Source organism: Vombatus ursinus, unplaced genomic scaffold, assembly GCF_900497805.2.
Source record: "Vombatus ursinus unplaced genomic scaffold, bare-nosed wombat genome assembly UNPS02014786.1, whole genome shotgun sequence".
Taxonomy (NCBI): domain Eukaryota; kingdom Metazoa; phylum Chordata; class Mammalia; order Diprotodontia; family Vombatidae; genus Vombatus; species Vombatus ursinus.
Genome location: NW_020954564.1, coordinates 19,594,715 through 19,614,824, shown reverse-complemented (window position 1 = coordinate 19,614,824; position 20,110 = coordinate 19,594,715). Strand labels below are relative to the sequence as shown.

At 36.9% G+C, this 20,110-nt stretch overlaps 1 protein-coding gene across 1 annotated transcript in view; it reads left to right on the top strand.

The window, feature by feature from the left end:
- Positions 1–15,318, top strand: part of LOC114047303 (SUMO-activating enzyme subunit 2) — a 32,735-nt gene extending 17,417 nt beyond the window's left edge. The window contains exons 9-17 of the mRNA XM_027868072.1: positions 2,496–2,595; positions 6,178–6,338; positions 7,311–7,404; positions 7,520–7,632; positions 7,718–7,873; positions 8,679–8,775; positions 9,435–9,540; positions 10,971–11,107; positions 14,443–15,318. Coding sequence (XP_027723873.1) covers positions 2,496–2,595; positions 6,178–6,338; positions 7,311–7,404; positions 7,520–7,632; positions 7,718–7,873; positions 8,679–8,775; positions 9,435–9,540; positions 10,971–11,107; positions 14,443–14,624 — 1,146 coding nt within the window. The 3' untranslated portion in view covers positions 14,625–15,318. The remainder of the gene's footprint in view (positions 1–2,495; positions 2,596–6,177; positions 6,339–7,310; positions 7,405–7,519; positions 7,633–7,717; positions 7,874–8,678; positions 8,776–9,434; positions 9,541–10,970; positions 11,108–14,442) is intronic.
- The last annotated feature ends 4,792 nt before the right edge of the window (positions 15,319–20,110 follow it).

Sequence of the window (20,110 nt, the reverse complement as noted above, 5' to 3'; positions counted from 1 at the left end):
TTTGCCATTTATCTCCTCCTTTACTCTTGTCTTTCATGAAGAGGTGACCTCTTGCTAAGACAGACTTCTATAAATGCACAAATGATGCCATTCCATACTGTCTTCTTCGACAGGTTGCCCCCTCTGTTATCCCAGTTCTCTTATTTTCAGTCTCTCCCTGTCTATTGCCTGCTTCCCTGTGGACCACAGACATGACCATTTCTCCCCCTCCTCAAAAAACCCTCACTTGATTCATCCATCTCTGTTAATCATTCTCATCTTTCTCCTTCCCTTTGTGACTAAACTCCTTGAGAAGGCTGTCTTGAATGGATGCCTCCACTTCCTTTTCTTTCACTCAGGGAGTTACTCACTACAGTCTGGCTTCTTTCTTCATCATTCAACCAAAAATTCAACCAATGCCTCCAAAGTTACCACTTTTTCCTGGTTGCCAAATCTAATGACCTTTTCTCAGGCTCCATCTTACTTAACCTCTCTGCAGTCTTTGACTTTTGACATTGTGGATCACCCTTTTTCCTTCAATATTTTCTTTAGGTTTTCAGGACCTACTCTCTTGGTTTTCTCCCTGCTTGTCTGACTATTTCTCAGTCTCCTTTGCTGGCTCTTCATCCAAGTTACACCTACTAACTATGGATATCCCACAGGGCTTTTGTCCTTGTCTACTTCTCCTTCTACACTATTTCACTTGGTTATCTCATCAGCTCCTATAGATTCAATTATTGTTTCTGTGTTAATGATTCTCAAATCTGCTTACTCATTAGTATCTTTTGACCTGCATTCTCATTTCTTCAGCTACTTTTTGGATATCTTGAGTTGGATGTCCTGTAAACATCTTAAAATCGATATTTATAAAACAACTATTTATTCCCTAAATCCTCCCCTCTTTCTAATTTCCTATTACCGTTACCACCACCATTCTCCTTGTCACCTAGGCATGCAATTTAGGTGTCATCTTTAACTCTTTACTTTCTCTCATCCCCCATATCCAATCTGTTGTTAAGACCTGTCAGTTTTACCTTTTTAACATTTCTTGAATACTATGTATTCTTTCTTCTACCACCCTGGTGCAGGCCCTCATCTCCTTGTGCCTGGACTATTGAAATAGTCTGCTGGTTGGTCTTCTACCCTCAGATCTTTCTACTCCAGTCTATCTTCCACTGAATTGTTAGTGATTTTCCTAAAGCACAAGTCTGACTATGTCACTCATCCTGCTTAATAAACTTTAGTGCCTCCCTGTTGCCTCCTGGATCAAATATAAAAATCTTATTTGACATTTAAAGTCCTTCATAACCTAGTTCTCTCCCCCCTTCCTCCCCCTAATGTTCTTACATCTTAACTTCTTCCCCCACTCTCCCTCTTCCCTCCGTGTACTCTGAAGTACAGTGACCCTGCCCTCCTTGCTTTTTGTTGCACAACTTTCTTCATCTCCCAACTCCAGGCATTTTGATTGGCTGTCCCCAGGCTTGGGTTATTCTCTTTCCTCATTTCTCCTTCCTGTTTTCCTTAGGCTTCCTTTAGATCCCAGCTAAAATCCCAGTTTCAAGAAGCATCTCCTGATCCCTTTTAATTCTGGTGCCTTCTGTCTGTTGATTATTTCCAATTTATCCTGTATGTAACTTGTTTGTATATAGGTGTGTGTGGTCTCCCTCATTAGAAGGAAGTCCCTTGAGAGTAAGACTGTATTTTGTGTTTCTTTCTATTCCTAATGCTTAGTACAGGTTCTGGCACATGATACTTAAAAACATTTATTGACTGGCTAATTTGTGTGCTTAATTAGTTTAGGCTTATTCAAGAAATTATTACTTTTGGTTTGTTTTTGTATCACTTTAATCTCTTCCTACTTTTCTGCCCAGCAAACCATCCTTTGGGGGAAAAAAATCATTCAACAAAATCCACCAATGCATCAATCTGAAAGTACATGCAATAGTCTCCCTTTATACTTCCCTACCTCTGAAAAAAGGGAAGAGTTTTTCATTTTCTCAGCTTTTTGCCAGGGTCACCCTTTGTCATTAATATTATAGTATTCAATTTAGGTTTTTTTGTTCTATTTGCTTTCTTGTCTACATAATTTTCTTGGGTTTGTTTCTTTATTCAGTTTCTAATTCTTTCCATGCTTCTCTGTATTCTCTGTTGTTTTATGGGGCGGTAATATTCACTTACATTTATTTATGTATTTATGTATTATGTGTGTATTATTTATGCATTTATGTATGTATTAAGCCTTTTGCAAATCAATGGTAGGCTCATTGTTTTTTTAAAACTATTTATAGTAGATAATCATTCTAGCACCATGTTTTTTAGTATATGACATGTCTCTAACTCAAAATCATTATCATGGTACAATATTTAATGCATTTCCAATATTGAATGCATTTACTTGTCCCTGAACATAGTAGGTGCTTAGTATTTGTTGAATATTTAAATGAATTACATATATCACTTGCTAGCATGTGCACTTAAGGGATTATTACATTCGATTTTGTCTCTTTTTTTTTAAGCTTTTCAAGGATGATATAAGATACTTATTGACAATGGATAAACTGTGGAGGAAAAGGAAGCCTCCTGTGCCATTAGACTGGACTGAAGTACAGAGTCAAGGTAATTTGTACAGATCTTGTGAGTACCTACTTTAAACCCTCCATTCCCACTTAAAATATATATATATATAGCTCCCTTATTTGACTGGATCTCCTGTTTGTTTTGTTTTGCTGGACACTTTTATACAGTGGGGCTTCTTTTTCTGCCTTCCATTGACTTAGTGTCTGCCAGTGACCAAAGAAGTCAGATTTCTGGAATAGCATAGTCTATTCAAGCAAGAAAATGTTTCTAAAATATTATCAGAAACTTTTCTGTTTCCATAATAAGTGGTATTTACGTAGTAACTACTCATATCCTCTGTTGTCAAAGATAAGCTCTTCAGAATGTTGAGAGTGAATGATTCAAGCAAGCTATTTTGAGCAAGGAGAACATCTTTTCCTTTTTATTTTTTTAAATAGATAAAAACACCACCCTACCTAGGGTCCCAATAAGAATCAGTTCCCAGTTTTCTTGAAACTTCTTTATTTTGTACTTTATGATGGGTAAGGGATTCCTGAAAGTTTTGGATTGGTCCTGTTGGAAGAACCAACAGACTGAAGTGTTGAACATCATTCCTCATCAGACAGATATTTATCTGGAGCATGGCTGGAGCCAATCATTCTATTATGTTGTATTGTAATTCTGTTCAGTTACTGTACAGATTTGTTGGGCATTTAATTTATTTTTACCTAAAACATTTTTGCTATTTTGAATATGTGTCTGGTTGCTTTTTTAGATTTAAGATAATGTTATTTTAAAAAAGCATTATTACTATTATACCAGAGATGAGAGTGTTCCAAATTCATAGACTAGTAGAAATCCTTAGTGTAAACCTGATTGTAAATACAGTAGCTTAAGGAAACCCAAAGGAAATTCTACTGATTTCATCTGCAGAGAACTTTTTTTTAATTGAGCTGAGGAAGAACTGTTGCAAACATTTAGGATTTCAGGGATACTAGCTGATTGTTAATTTTTTTGGGTTTGTTTATGTTTACTTTTAACTTTTCAGTTGAATTTAGCTTTATACTTTGAATTCTTTTAAATGTCTTGACATAAATTATCTAATACCTATCCCATCCTATCCTTTCTTCCCTTTTCCCTCTCCTCCAAAAAGGGCCTCTTATCCAGGGCATGTCCTCTGCTGATGTAATGGCAATAATGTTTGTTTTTCTATTGTTGGCTCTCTATTAGGTAGCTGGGTTGCTTGGTAGGGAGAGCATCAGTCCTGAAGTCAGGAAGGACTGAGTTCAAATCCAGCCTCAGACACTCCTTAGCTTTGTGACCCTGTGCAAGTCACTTAATAACCTGTTTGCCTCAATTTCCTTCTCCGTAAAAAAATGAGGATAATAACAGCACCTACCTTCCAAGGTTGTTGTGAGAATCAAATGAGATAATTCTAAAGTGCCAAGCATAGTGTAGTATGTATGTATACACGTAGTAATAAATGTTAGGTATTACTAACTATTATACTACCTACATAAAAAAGTAGTAGAATAGAAAATGCAATTCAACTTTTGTATACTTGATAGTTTTCTTTTTTGGTTTTTACAAATCTCAGTGCATTGACCTTTTGAAGTATGAAGTATGAATGTGAAGACACATTTCAGTTTGTCACCTAAAGAATTTTTATTAGTTGATTATTATGTTTATTGTTGTACTTGGATTATTTTAAAATGCTTGTCTGGTGTTTTATGTTCTAACCAAGGATAGAGTTGAGAAGTTGTATGTGGTGACTTACTCTGTAGTATTTTTTTGTCTTGCACATATCTTTAATGCCACTGATACTGACTGATTTTTTTTTTTGTATAGTGACCACAGCTGCTTACAGGGAAGTAGTTCTCTCCCTGTCCTCAATAATGACTTTTCTGACATATGTTCATTCTTGAGCTTGTCTCCCCTAACTAGCTTTTCATTGTTCTGCTTTGGCTGAGGAGAGTTTGGTTGTTGAGGTTTGTATTTGCTACTATCTTTTAATCCTTATTTTCTTTTTAACCTAACTTTCAAATGGCTATATTATTTACCTGGAGAGTACCTTTCTAGCACTTTTTATAAGTTTATTTTATATTCTTTATATTCTTCTTTGCCGTTTATTCACTTGCCTTCAGAAAAGAGCACAAATCACCTAAATTTTCATTTTGGCAGCTGGGTGGAGTAGGGAAAACCTTGAGGCAGAAAAACTATTTAAGATGCTGTTGGCAGTGGTCCAGGTGAGAAGTTTTGAAGGCCTTTGACAGGCCTGTGTTTTCCCTTGTGAGTGGAGAGAAGTGGATAGTTGTAAGACACATGACAAGACTTGGCAGCTAATTAGATATGTGAGGTGAAAGAGTGGAAGGAGTTGAGGATGACTCTGAGTTTGTAAATCACAGTGATTGGAAAGATGATGGCATTTTAATACATTTTTCCTTTTATATAGCTTTGGTGTCCTGAATTTTCAGAGGTTATGCTAGCATAGTACACAACTATCAGATCCTACCAATTTGAAAATGTTTTGAGTACAGCCTAGTAATAGAATGTGTTTCTGTTGTCCAAGGACTAGCCTGCCTATATTTGTAGAGCCTCATTACCAGATTTGCTTGACTGATGAATTATTTTGGCCAAAGAAGTTCTTGAAGACTGATTAATTCACAGTGGGGTTGGGATCTGCTACTTTGATAAAGTCATAGATCCATAAAATATTGAAGTGTAGTCATAGCCAGCATGAATTATTGCTCTTCTGTTTCTGCTTTATTAATATGAATAACTTTCTATAAATCTTTCAGAATTTCACAAATATTCTTCATATTTATGGCTTTTAAATGTCATTCTGTTATGTTAATATACCATAGTTTATTCAGCTGTTCATTAACTAATAGGCATTTACGTCATTTTCAGTTCTTTTGCTATTACAAATAATACTGCTTAGATGTAGTTTTGAACAGATCTTTTTATATCTTTAAAATGATGCTCTTAGGACTTCTTCACAATAAAGGGATGAGAGGAACAAAGTATATAATTATCTTTGTGTGTTTTCTTATTTCCCTCAAAAAAGATTTTTTTTTTATCAATTTGCAATTCCGTTAAATCTTTGAAAATTGGGTTTTAATCATTTATTTTTTCCAGTTTGATAGGTATGCAGTGATACATATCACAGCTGCTTGATTTTGCATTCCTCTGAAGATTAATGAGATTGATCATTTTTCAAACGATTGTTTTAGCAATATATGTTTCATACTTGTAAATTCTTTCAATATGTATATTTGAACCTTTATCCAGTAATGATTGATTTGGGAGAATTATCCTTAAATATTTATAATTTTATAGATTTTAAATGTTTACTTTTTATATTATGGGTCCTGGAAATATTTTCCCCAAATAAGTATTTTTATCTTGGTTACATTTGTTATAATCAAATTGATTTTTAATATAATTAAATCCATCTACTTTATTCCTTGTGATTTCTTCACTAAAAACTCTATTGTTTTCTGTTTTGGTACTGATGTTCTTATTGATCAAGGATTGCTTTTGTTTAATCAGTACAAAAGATGGTAAGGGTGCTAATGTTGATGTTTGATAAAGAAAAGCCCTTTATACCCAAGCTAATACTATTTTTCCCTCCATTTGAAGAAATAAATGCAGCAGATCAACAAAATGAATCCACGATAGGTTTAAAAGACCAACAGGTTCTGGATGTCAAGAGCTATGCACGTCTTTTTTCAAAGAGTATTGAAACCTTGAGAGTTCACCTGGCTGAAAAAGGTGATGGAGCTGAACTCATATGGGACAAGGTTAGTTGAGAAAATGTGGTAACTATTTATATATTGAGTATATGTTTTAATTCTAGTGCTATTCTTTTGAGAAGTTAAATTAGCCTTATTGGGAATTTGTAAGGGAGTCATTTTAAATGTTAATAAATCATACTTATGATGTTCGAGAAATTTTATCCGATTTTCTTTGGATGTTTCATTGTTATAATCAGATTTCTTCTTGAATGCAAATTAATGATGATTAAAAATGATTGGGCAGCTAGATGGTGCAGTGGATAGAGTGCTGGGCCTGGAGTCAGGAGGATCTGAATTCAAATGTGACCTCAGACATTTAATAGATGTGTGACCCTGGGCAAGTCATTTAACCCTATTTGCCTCAGTTTCCTCATTTGCAAAATGATTTGGAGAAGGAAATGGCAAATCATTTCAATATCTTTGCCAAGAAAACCCCAAATTAGGTCACGAAGAGTCAGACACAATTTTAAAAAATAGGGGCAACTAGGTAGAGCACCGGCCCTGAAGTCAGGAGGATCTGAGTTCAAATGTGGCCTCAGACCAAATACTTGACACTAACTAGCTGTGTGACCCCGGGCAAGTCACTTAACCCCAGTTGCCTAAAAAAAAAAAAGTCAAAGTTAAAAAAAATATATATCTACAAAGGACTTTGCTCTAAAGTATCACAATAGTTATAAAATGGGTATAATGTGTACCATCTAATTTGTAGGATCGTTGTGATGAAAATGCTTTGGGAATCATCTGTAAGTAAATACAAGTTGTTATCATAGATATTTTTTACAACAAGCATTTGTTTTTGTGAACAAATGTTCAGGAATAAAATGTATGGTGTACACAGATGAAAGTATCATCCTGAAAGGAAAATTTGGCCTGGCTAAAATAATTTTAAAAACCCAGAAAATGTTGCTATCATTTTCTGAGTGTGTTTAAGGTGGGTACCTTTTAAAGATTTTTTTTTTTTTTTTGAATCATTGTCAGGATGATCCATCAGCAATGGATTTTGTTACGTCTGCAGCAAACCTCAGGATGCATATTTTCAGTATGAATATGAAGAGCAGATTTGATATCAAATGTAAGCTTTACTTTCCTTCTACTTGTGGGTCAAGTCACTTCCATTTCTGTTTTTTAAAATAGACTTTAAACTTTTAAAAAAGTTTTTTTTTTAAACATTTACCTTATTTTTTCAGCTATGGCTGGAAATATCATTCCTGCAATAGCTACTACTAATGCGGTGATTGCTGGGCTGATAGTCTTGGAAGGTTTGAAAATTTTGTCAGGAAAAATTGATCAGTGTAGAACGGTGAGTTAGTAGAGAAGATTTTGAAGTTTTATTTCTGGAGTCATATCTTCTCTGTCTAATTTCTGTCTGTGTATGCTCCCCAAAGATCTTTTTGAACAAACAGCCCAATCCAAGAAAGAAACTACTTGTGCCTTGTGCATTGGATCCTCCCAACCCTAATTGTTATGTTTGTGCCAGCAAGCCTGAGGTAACAGTGAAACTGAATGTCCACAAAGTTACAGTCCTTACATTACAGGATAAGGTGAGTATGATGAAAATTCTTTTCCTGACTTCTAAGTTTGTCAAATGCAACCTCTGTTTTAACTGGTATATTAAACTTTTCGAAGATATCGCACTTTTCCTTCCCTCCTCAAAAAAACTTCCCATACTCCCCTTTTGCTTTATTATTGCTATAATCATGACCTAAGTCCCTAGGTATAAAACCAGAAAGGCACTGCACTATAATTGTCTTCAAACCACAAGAGAGAGTTTCTCTTGAATCAAAACCTAAATGTTTAACCTGTATTTGTTAAGGCAGTATGGCAGAAAATATCCTTTATCCACTACTAGAAAGTACTCAGTGCCTTGCTTGTTTTATTGATGTTGGGGATCAGGTCATGTCATCTGTCTATGTAGAATGGGGTAGTTAAAAAAAGCACTGGATTTGGAGTCTGAGGTTCTGGTTTCAAACCCTGCCTTTGCTTACTTGGGCAAGTCACTTAGCTTTTCTGGGCCTCAGCTTTCTCATTTTAAAGGTTGACACATTTTAAGAATGTTTTCAGTGTCTTGAAATTGAATAACAGTATTGAACATTTTAGAATGGGACTGACTTAGATTTAGAAAAATGATAGTTCTCATGATAGGAAATGTGTAGTAGTACATTTAAATGCTTTATATTTATAAAATTAAATTGTTTTATATGACTAAAGTTTAAAACATTTGATGTGATGCAGAATTAAAATACCACATTGGAAGAGAGGAGGAAACTAGCCCTACTGGAAAATAATTCTAGGCGGTTTTGTTGATTTTAAAGTATGTTAGTGGCATGAATCTTTTTTTCTTTTTAGATAGTGAAAGAAAAATTTGCTATGGTAGCTCCAGATGTACAGATTGAAGATGGCAAAGGAACCATCCTCATATCTTCAGAAGAGGGAGAAACAGAAGGTATTCACTGTATACATTAGCTTTCCTTATTTATTTGGAGGCATTGTTAGGCAGTATTCTTTTTTTCAACAAGTATCTGAGGACTTGCTTTGAGTACAATGTTGTACTAGGCATTGGGATGCAGAAAAAACTGCAAGGTTTCTTTATAATTAACAGAAATCCTGTTTTAGTGTTGAAAGTCTCAGCAGCATTGACTTACCAAGAAGTGTAGTTTGGATGATTGGTTGTATGTGATGAGGAGCTGTGCTTGGTCTGGCTGTCCTAATAGGAGATAAAACTAATGAAGCCAGAGTTGCAGATGTAAACCCTGCCTGGACCACAATTTGCTCATTCTCATCGATGAATACTTTATTACTAATCTTAGGGTTGTGGTTAAAATGGGGATTGTGAAAAAGTGGCTCAGTGCTGCTCATCCCTTCAGCTTGTATTCTGTAGATACTAAGTCAAGAGAATGAATTCTCTTTGAAATGTAAGGTTGTCTTGGCTCTTTGCAGAGGTCCAGTAAAAGGGGTAGTCACTATTCAGATGGTGTTGTCAATTAGGTGTTAAGGGGTTAAGTATAGACTGAATTTTATCATCTTTAATAGGGTACAGTTTAAGATGTAATTCATTGTTGTAGGAGGATCATTTTTATAATTTAAATTCTATCAATTTTCTAGCTAATAATCATAAGAAGTTGTCAGAATTTGGAATTAGAAATGGCAGCAGGCTTCAAGCAGATGATTTCCTACAGGATTATACATTATTGATCAATGTCCTCCATAGGTAGGAATTTTTATTACTCTAAAATGAAAAATATTTAAAAAGTAAAAAGGTTGTTTTCTTTCCTTAAATCTCATTGTTCTCATAAAACCCTAGTACACTTGTGCCTAAGATAGCTACTGATTTCATGATGCAAACATCATAGAAATTTTGGGATCCAGAAGTGTAAACGGATGTCTTTTATAACTATTTTAAGTAAGTAAAGGGAAACAGTCATACCAAAGTAGATTATTAGTATTCAGAAAAGCTTCTTTTTTCTTGGAATAATCTGACCAGAGAGTGTTAGCCAAAATTTCAATTTATGTAGGTCTTTGCCTTAGCAAAAACAAACTAGCAAACAAACAAATAAAAAACTCAACTAATAATAGCTCATGTTTATATAGTGCTTTGGGAAATAACATTTTTACTTAGAAATTTATTTTCATTATGGTAAAAATATGAATTATACAGGTTTTGGTTATTGGGATCAACTTAGGGTTTCATTGCTTTTTGAATGTAAATTTACTAGAAGTAAGAAACATGGGTGTTTGCAGGATTGTCAAAAGACAAAAAATTTTTTTAACCCCACTTGTTTGTTCACCTTGGGTTACCCTCGCTTGTAATTATATCGTTAATATAATAAAGAACAAGTGGATAGAGCACTGGCCTTGGATTCAGGAGGACCTGAGTTCAAATCCAGCCTCAGACACATAACACTTACTAGTTGTGTGACCCTGGGCAAGTCATTTAATCCCAATTGCCTAACCCCCCCCCCCAAAAAAATAATAAAGAACAGCATTAGAGTAGCTTACTACATTGAAAAGAGCACTAGAGTGTGCGGGAGGGGAGAGGGCTAGTTATCCTGTAAGAGGCTAGTAGCTTGTCATAATGGCTGGGATGGCTGGGCCTAGTAGCTCAGGATGCAGCTGAGAGCCAGAGGTTTTGTAGGAAGGGGTAGAAGAAATCTCACTAAATTGTTTCTGATTGGTTTCTTGTCTTTGATATCACAACTACCTGGGATTTGAATTTTTCAACATAGTACCAGGAAGTTTAAAGTAAAGGATTTAATAGGATGACAATGATTTTTTATGGTGCCTATAAATCATATGAACTACTTATTAAGCAGGGTTTTTTTTTTTAAGGAAAAATAAATGTCAATACTATAGAAATGTGAGCTATTATTTATAACCAATATGTGCAACCTCCTGCTTATAAAGATCCAGGAATTTTGTGTGCCTTCTGAATTGCCAAAGAATCTTTAATTTATTCTCAGTATAGTTTGATTATTTATATTTTATTATATTTTAATTCTCAAAATTAATAATATGGGTATAATAATAGAACATTTGATAAGCTTTGATTACCCCAATCTGCCCCATTTCTCAACCATACCATAGAGTTTATTGTAAAAAGACAATTTGTTACCTTTATTTTAAAATGTAACTTTTTTACAGTGACGATCTAGAGAAAGATGTGGAATTTGAAGTTGTTGGAGATGCCCCTGAAAAAGTGGGGCCAAAGCAGGCAGAACAGGCATCTAAAAACATCAGTAATGGCAGTGATGATGGGGCACAGCCATCCACATCAACAGGTAAATAACTTCACAGAATCTCAGAGTTGAAAGGGGACCTCCAACCATCTAGAACAGTACATACTTGAACAAGGAGTCCCTCTAAAACATACTGAGCAAATGGTCATTCAGCCTTTGCTTGAAGAACTTCAGTGAGGGGGAAACCTACTACTTTCTGAGGTAGCTCTTTCCATTTCTGGATGGTTTTTGTTGTTAGGAAGTTTTTCCTTATTGTCAGTTTGCCTCTTTGCATTTTTTTTTTTAACGTTATTCCTAGTTTTGCTCTCCAGGGGCCAAGCTATAATTTTCTAGGTGTTTATAGGCAACAAGTCTAATTCTTCCACATAATAGCCTTCAGATTTTTTGAACAGAGCTATCATTTTTTTCCTCGAAATCTTGTCTTTTCTGGGTTAAACATTTCCAGTTCTTCTCTCTAATCCTCATATGCCACAGACTCAAGACTTTTCACCATCCTGTTTTCCTTCTCCAGCTTCTCAGTGTTCTTAAAATGTAGTGCCTAAAATTTAACAAAATTGTCTACGACAAGTGTTCTGATTGGGACAGAATGTAGTGGTGAGACTATTACCTCCTTACTCCTGGATACTGTTTTCTCTAATAATGTAACCTAAGACAGCATTAACTTTTTTGGCTATTATATTATATGGTTGAAGCATACCTCACATTTTTTCCCCCACTAAAGCCTTTACATTTTTTTCAAACTGCTGTTCAACCATACCTTCCCCATTTTGTACTTGTGATGCTATTTTTTTTTCAAATCCAAGGGTAAAACTTCACATTTATCCCTTTTATATTTCATCTGACCTGTCAATAGTTTTTTAGATTCTGACTGTCATTGTGTATAACAGTCCCTTCTAATTTTTAGTAATCTACAAGTTTGATAATTTTGTCATTGTCATCTTTATCCAAGTCATTGATAAAAAGGGTAACTAGTACAGGTCTAAGTACATATTCTTGGGACCCTCCTTTGGAGATCTTCCTAGGTGACATTAAACCATTAGTGATCACTCTTTGTGCCTGACTAACCACATTTAAATTCACCTAACCAGAACTATTGTCTAGTCTATATTTATCTTTTATACAAGAATAGTATTATAGACTTTGTCAAATATTTTGCAGACATGTAGGTAAATTATATCTTATGACATTTCTGTCATTTACTAGTCTTAACATGACAAAGGGAAATTAAATTATTTCTTGATGAAACCATGTCAATTCTTTGTGATCATGATTTCCTGTTTTAGATGTTCACTAACCATTCTTTCAATATAATACATTCCACAATTTTGGTAAGAATCCACATCCAGTTTCTTGGCCTCTAGTTTGCAGATGCTATTCTCTCCCCTTTTTTGAAATCTGGGACATTTGCCCTATTCCAGTTTTGTAGTATTTCTCCCAATCTCCACAAACTTTCAGTGATCACTGACAGTGTTTCAGCAGTCATAGTCACATCTGTCAGACCATTGGGTATGAAGGATGTTGTATCTGTAGGCCTAGTGATGTGAACTCAACAAAGGTGCCCTCCCTGATTATAAAACTTAATTCTCAAGAGGGAAATGGTTATCAGCTTCAAAATCTTCCATGGAAACTTTCTATGACTGCTTGGTTATCTTGGTGTCTCTTCTGAAATAAATGCTGTTTAAGTGCCAGAAGGTGTGGAATTTTTTTGTTTTTAAGATGGGGCTTTGTATATGGGAGTTATCAAGAACTTGAATCTGGGGAAAGACACATAGAGAAACATTTGATAGCAATTTATTCATTAGCTAGTAGTGATAGTTTACAACTGGACATATTGGTGAGTTTGCTGGAACATAAAAGGAGTCATTCTCAGTACCTATATTTGGAATACAAAGGTAAATTCATCTGGCAAAAATGATTCATAGATGCAGAATTAGAACATTTTAAGTGGCAATAGTGCTGGGGAATCTTGGACAAATTTTCCTTACCAACTTAGGCTTTGCATTCATGTCAACAAATGTTTATTGACCATTTTGTCAAAGACTGTTTTATGAATTATAGAGGACATTTAGAGCAGTTATGACAATCTTTGCATTAATGAGGTTTACAATGTAGCAAGACCGATAAGACAAATAGTTGTAATGTAAAGTAGAATATGAAGACTGGTGAAAGAAATGTACAGAGTGTTAGTACTGAGGAGAAAGACATTACTTCTGGCTGGGAGAGTGGGGTATGGATCAGGTAAAGCTGAGTTTGAGCTGGGCTTTGATGGATGGATAGGAGTTAGGATTGGTGGAGCTAGGTAGGGAATTTATTGCAGGTAGAGGGAGCAATGTGAGCAAATATACAGATTGGGGGAATTATGGGGATGTATTGGGCAATAGAGAATAGTCTGGCTTGGCTGAAGCTTTAGAATGCAGAAAGGGGAGTAGTTCAGGATTAGCTGAGGCCCAAACTTTACAGGGGCATTGAATGAAGAGTTTAGACTTCATTTGGGATGTAGTAGAGAACTACTGAAGGAAGCAGGGGGGAATGGTATCATTAGAACTATGCTTTAGGAAGATTATTTTTCCTGGTAGTTGTGGAGGGAGGAGTAGAAAGAGTTCATTTCAGCAACATTTATTAGATGTCCAGTGTATAGAGGTCATTGTAGTATGGCATCTGATCTCTGGTGATGACAGTGGGAACAGTGAAGAGGATGGAAGAGGACTTAGGAAATAATTGGATAAGAAGAAATAATCAAAGATGGCTGACGTTTCCAGTTTGTATGACTGGGAATCATGGTGGTGCCATTGATAAGAACTGATAAGTTTGGAGTTGGGAGAAGGTTATCAATTTAGCTTTGTTTATTATTGAACCAAGGATTTCTATATATCGTGGGCTTCCTGAGGTTATGATCACAGCTATCTTGATTTTTCTAGAGTTTTTTAAGTATGAATATGCTTCTCGGATTTAGTGAAACTTGTATTTCATGTACATTTAGTCATTTTCAAAGTGCTTTTAGTCAAGCATTAAAGTGAGCTACTTTTCCTTTGTCTTATGTTCTTTGTTCTGAATCTTTTACTGCTGTGTAGAATGGGCACTCTTGCTCTCATGTACTCTAGGAATTTTAAAGATGGATTGTAAAACTCGGATCTGAATTGTGTATAATATGTTTTAAGATAATTAAATTGAATTTGCATTGTGCATTTCCTTGTTAACCAATATGTGCACCATTCTTGTGACCTTCACCCATTTTTCACTGAAAATGGAGTAGGACACATTGCTCCCTGAGAAGAGTGCAGTGGTTTTTTGAGAATAATTTGAAATGTAAAAAATCACATGGGAGCATAGTTTATTATAGACTAGCATTTAAAAGTGACTTTTTTTTTTTAAATAAGCTCAAGATCAAGATGATGTGCTGATCGTTGATTCAGATGAAGAAGGCCCTTCAAGTAATGCTGATGTCACTGAGGAAGACTCAGTCCGGAAGAGAAAGTTAGATGATAAAGAACTTGTCAACGCAAAGAAGCCACGTACAGAACAGTCTGAAGAGCTAGATGACATTATTGCATTAGACTGAATGAAAATAAACTTCATCATTTTCTTACTGTCTTATGTTATCTGGGCATTTGTGTTAAATGGCCAGAACTAGACTATTTATGTCCTTTGTTCCAAAGGAAAATCACATCACTGACTTGAAAATGAGTCTTTTTCCCCTTGATAAAATATTCATTTGGATAGAACCATTAGAAATATTCCAGTATGCTATATTGAACGTAGTAGGAATTTAGTTTTTAAATACTTGGAAGAGAAGTATTTGCTTAAACAGTCATTAGATAAAAGACAATACACAGTGCATGTTACAGCTTTTTATGTAAATACCTTTAGGTATAATTCAGTAGTTAAAAATACTGTGGTTTAGTAAAATTAATACTCTGGTTATAAAACACCTTTATTTTCGACTAGGAAAATATTTTAGCTCTGATTTAATTGTATTTCACATCTTCAACTAAACTGAGATGGATTCAAAGATGCTTCAAGTGCTGTGTGTTGAAACTTGTTTTAAAATATCAACTGGCACTATGTACATTACTGTAAAACAATGTTAATTTACTCAATTTTTCAGCTTGTACTGCCTGGTATGTCAGCATCAGAAAATTTTTGTGTATTGTTACAAGTTTCAGGTTATTTATATTTGATGTTTTGTAAAACTCAAATACTCCTATGCTGTACCTTTAAAGGACCAAATAAATGATATCTGAATACTTGCTATACATGCCTGTACAGTCCAAGTTAATGCTGACATTGTTGTGGGTTTTACATAGTATCAGTATCTTTTGCACACATTTTTGTTTCGAAAAGTTTAAACTATATTTAGAGTTTAAAAACCCCAGCTCTATGGGAGGGTAATTTAAAAAGTTAGCTCTTTAATGTTTTTCTTAAATTGTTAGCTAGAACAGTTGATTTACGTTCTAGAAAGACATGCTTAACAGTAGTCTGAGACTTTGGTCTTTTCTGAAGATATTTTGTATGTATATATTCCTTATAATGAGGAAGTCTGTCTTATACTTAAGACTTTTGGGGCTATACATCTAAAGGGCATGTTTTGATTTCAAATGTTTGTAAAAATCTAAAGGATGTGGCATGTAATTGGGTAAGGAAGATGAGAGTGAGGAGTTGAGGATGACATCTGGGTTGTGAGCCTGAGTGATGGAGAGGATGGTGGTGCTGTCAACCAGGGAATTTAGGCAGGGGGGAGGGTTTGGGAGAAGTGAAAATGCAGTTTTGGCCATGTTGAAATTGAGTTTTTTATGGGATGTTTTGAGATGTCTAATAGGCAGTTGGAGATGTAAGAGTGCAGTTCAGGAGAGAGGTTAGGGCTGGATAAGTGGTCTTGGGTTTCATCAGCATTGAGATGATAAATGAATCCATGGTATAGTGGATGAGATGAATTAGAGAAATAGTGAGGGTGCAAGAGAGAGTGTTGGGGGAGGAGGACTCTTGGTTGTTAATGGTGTGGCCTAGATGAAGATAGTACAAAAGAAACTGAGGAGTGATCAGAAAGGAGACCCAGAAGAGCAATGTGAAAACCTAGGGAGAAGAGACTGATTGTCAAAGGTTGCAGAGAGATGAAAGAGGATCAGGATTGAGAAGACGCCATTAGATTTGGCAATCAAGACACCACTGATAATTTTGGAGAGATCAGTCTCAGTTAAATCATGAAGTTGGAAGCTAAACTCCAGAGCAAGTAAAGGAAGTGGAGTCACCTGTTATAGACTGCCTTCTCAAGGAGCTTTGCCACCAAGAGATAGGTGAGGATAGCTATTAGGGATGGATGGATCAAGTAAGGGAGTTTTGAAGATAGGGGACATATGGGCATGTTTGTAGGTAGTAGGGAAACAGCCAGTTGATGGGAGAGATTGAAGATAAGTGACAGTGGAAAGAAAAGGGGGCAAATCTGTTGGAGATGATGGGATGAAATGGGATCACTTGTACATACAAAAGGGTTTGCCGTGGCAAGAAGTGCCACCTCTTTATGTGAAACAAAGTGAAAGAGGAGATAACTAATGTGCTTCAAAACCCTTAGAAGCTAAATAAATGTTAGCTATTATTTGGAGCTGGGCAGGAGTCATCTCATCCAACCCCTATATTTTACCTTAAGGAACTCAAACACAGAGAAATTAGGTGGTCATTTCTCAGCAGGTGGTAAATGCAACATTTGAATTTCTTCCAAATCCAGCATTCTTTCCATGACAGTATTGTATCTGGTCCAGCTGTAATAGGGAGCCAGCCATTGAAGGTTTTAGAACAGGGGAGTGCCATGAATAGACCTGTGCATTAGGAAAATCATTTTGGCAGCTGTGTAAAGACATTTCGCCTATAAGCATGTCCAGAGGACATGCAGTATGAAAAGGGAATAGTGGTCCAAACGGGACTATTTATAACCAACACCTAAAACAAGATGACTACTAGTCTCCCTGTCAGTCTAAAGGAAATTTATTGTGCTTGTTCTTGGGGTCTGGGGTCACAAGTGAAAGATGGTTTGACCACAACCTATTATTCTTGTAGATACCTAAAAATACTCAATGAATAATATGCTACCCAAGACCAAGTGACCACAGATTTCTTCAGTGTATTTAATACTATTGCCTAGACTTCCCTCCCTCCTTCCTTCCTTCCTTCCTTTCTTTCTTCCTTCCTTCCTTCATCTCTGTCTGTGAGACCTTGTTTGATTTACTATGCATGTCCCAAACTTTTTTCAAGCAGATTCTACCTCCAGAACATCTTTGGTAATCTTTTTTTTTTTCCACTTACCAACCTAGTTCAGACCTCCATAAGCTCTTGCTTCTACTATTCTAATAGCCTTCTAATTATTCTCCCTGATTTCATTCCACTAACCAACTCATTCTATACACAGCTGCTAAAATAATTTTCCTAAGATTTGACCATGTCATTTCCCTGCTCAAAAATTTTCATTTTTTTATTGTCTCTAGGATAAAATACAAATGCCTCAACCAGGTATTTAAGACTTTCCTCAGTTTAGTTCCAAGCTACTTCTCCGTTTTATTCATATTTTACTCTCCATATTCATTGTTCTAGGCGAAGTTAACTACTCCTTGTTTCCCAAACTTGTTATTTTTTCTCTCACTTTTGCTTTCAGAAGGCATTCTCCATGCATGAAATGTGCTCTCATTTCTGCCTCTCAGTGTCCTTATATTCTATTGGGGCTCGTTTTAGGTGGCACTTCCTCTGAGAAGTTTTCCCTGAAGTCCCCCCAATTTTTTGGTTCTCCTCAAATTACCTTGTACTTAGGTGTGTACATGTATTCCCTCAATAGGATGTAAGTTCCTTTAGGGCAAGGATTTTTATATTTGTACCTTCAACATCTCAAAACACATTAGGTCCTTATGTGTAAGGTGCTGAGCTAGATGGTGAAGTACTTTGCACAAAATAGACATTAATATTTATTGAATTAAAGCAAAGAATTTTCAGTTGTGTCTTCTGGTAGGCAAATCTATTAGAAGGTGGCAAATGTGTTAGCATAATTTGGACTAGAAAGGAATAAAATTGCATTTCTTTTGAAATGTTCACTTTTTTCAGTTTCACTCTTTTCCAATTAGTCTAAATGAGGAAGTTACAATAATAGTGATATCCTACTGTCAACTGTAATTCTTTGGGCTACATTTGTGATAGTATTCCTTAAATACAAATTTTTTCTTAAAAAAAAAACAACAAAGTTCTTTGGCTTTAGATGTTTGCCCATATTTTTTCTTGGTGGGCAAAGCTGTTGGACCAACAATTGGAAGCTATGAAGAGGCCGATTTGGCTTAAAAAGGAAATGTTACTGAAAATTAGTTTTCCAAAAATGTAATAAGCTAAATTGAATAGTGAGTTCCCCATCACCAGCCATCTTCAAGCAGAGACTGGATATTGTAGTGGGATATTGTGCTCCTGCTTTCAGTGACAGGTGAACTAGACCTCAGGCTTTTTCTCAACTCAGATTCTGTGATTACAAAGGATCAATTCTGTGCTCTCTATTCACACTTACCTTTCTTTCCTTTGCAGCTCTCTTGTATTTGCTGAGCAGATGGCTGCAGAAAACTGGCTCTCGTTTCCAATATTTCACAAATTTCTGGTTAAAACTTCCATGGAAGTAAGGATGCGCAGAGGACCTTACCTTTGGAAGAGGTTGGTCTTTGGAAATGCAGGGAAAGGAGCAATAGCAGTGCATAAGGCAGATGGCTTAGCCCTGACCCAGCCTTCAAATAAATGTAGGGCAAACTGGTGGCACAGGGGCATTGATTCAGGCCTCTTCATAAATACCTAGGCCTCCTATTGATATTTACCCCTTCCGCCAGTCACCAAGCTCTCCTTTTTTGGCTTTGCTTCTGAGGTGAGAGGCTCTCCTACCTGGGCACTGTCCACAGTTCTGGGACACACCCTTGCTGGGAAACATTTCCTAGGCCTCTTGGGTCACATTAAGTGTTCTGTTCCTGACAATTATATTTAATACTTAGGGAGGACACTAGGGTAATATTCCAGGCCTGTACAATAAGGACTTGTGGAGAACCAGCCAGAGGCTCCCAGGACCAGCCAGATATTTCTACAGAACTTCAAACTGACTGAGGAAATAAGCAAGAATGTTCCAACAAGTTCCTTTTAAATTTTGCTTAATTTAAAATTTGTGTAAATGGGTGGGTGGGGTGCGATAAGAAACACTGACCTGAGAACTGCCCGAAGCTGCTGGTTGTGGGGATAGGAAGAAAACTATGATTTATCAAGTTTTCCTCATTCTGGATAAATCTGAATAATGGGTCAGTTGTTTCTTTCTCCGAAATAATGAGGGAGGCACTGGAGTCCCTCGGAGTTAAAGAGAAGATGCAGTCAGGTTACCGGGAGGTCGCCGGTCACTAGCTTGGGCAGATCGACATAGATGCGAGCTCGCTCTCCAGCTCTAGCCGCAGCTTGTCTAACAACACCCAAGGGTCAGCGGCAGGAACCTGCCGCCTTCTCTTCCTCCTCTAGTGGGCAGAGCGGCAGAACTTCATGTTGACAAGCCGAAGTCTAGGGTTGTCGGCATGGCCTGTCCCAGAGAAAAGAAGTTGAGACAGGCCAGTTCGCCACCTCCCATCCCGCCCCCGACTCCGGGACGGTCAGCCCCTTACAGCAGTTTTCACATTCCAGGGTCGCAGCGCCCCGTCTCCTTCCTCGCATTCCTGTCCCTCGCAAAGGAGTCCCTCCTCTATAGGGACGCAGCAGGGCCCCGAGACCCCGCGGAAGGAGAGGGGCGGGGTAGGAAGGGGCGGGGGGAGACAGCCAGGACCAAACTTGGGAGTCAAAATTCCTCCGCGCCGCGCGTTGGCTATTGCGCTGAGACCGCGCCTCGCCTGTGGGGGTTGGGCTTCGGGGACCCCGCGCCCAGTGACCCCCGCCCGGTTCCGAAGGGGCCCGGGCCGGATGGGCTCTAAGGCCCGGAGGATGCAGCTACCGCCGCCGCTCGGCCTTAGCCTTAGCCTTAGCCGCGGCAGGAGGAGGAGGCTGCGGAGGTGACGACTCGGCACCGCG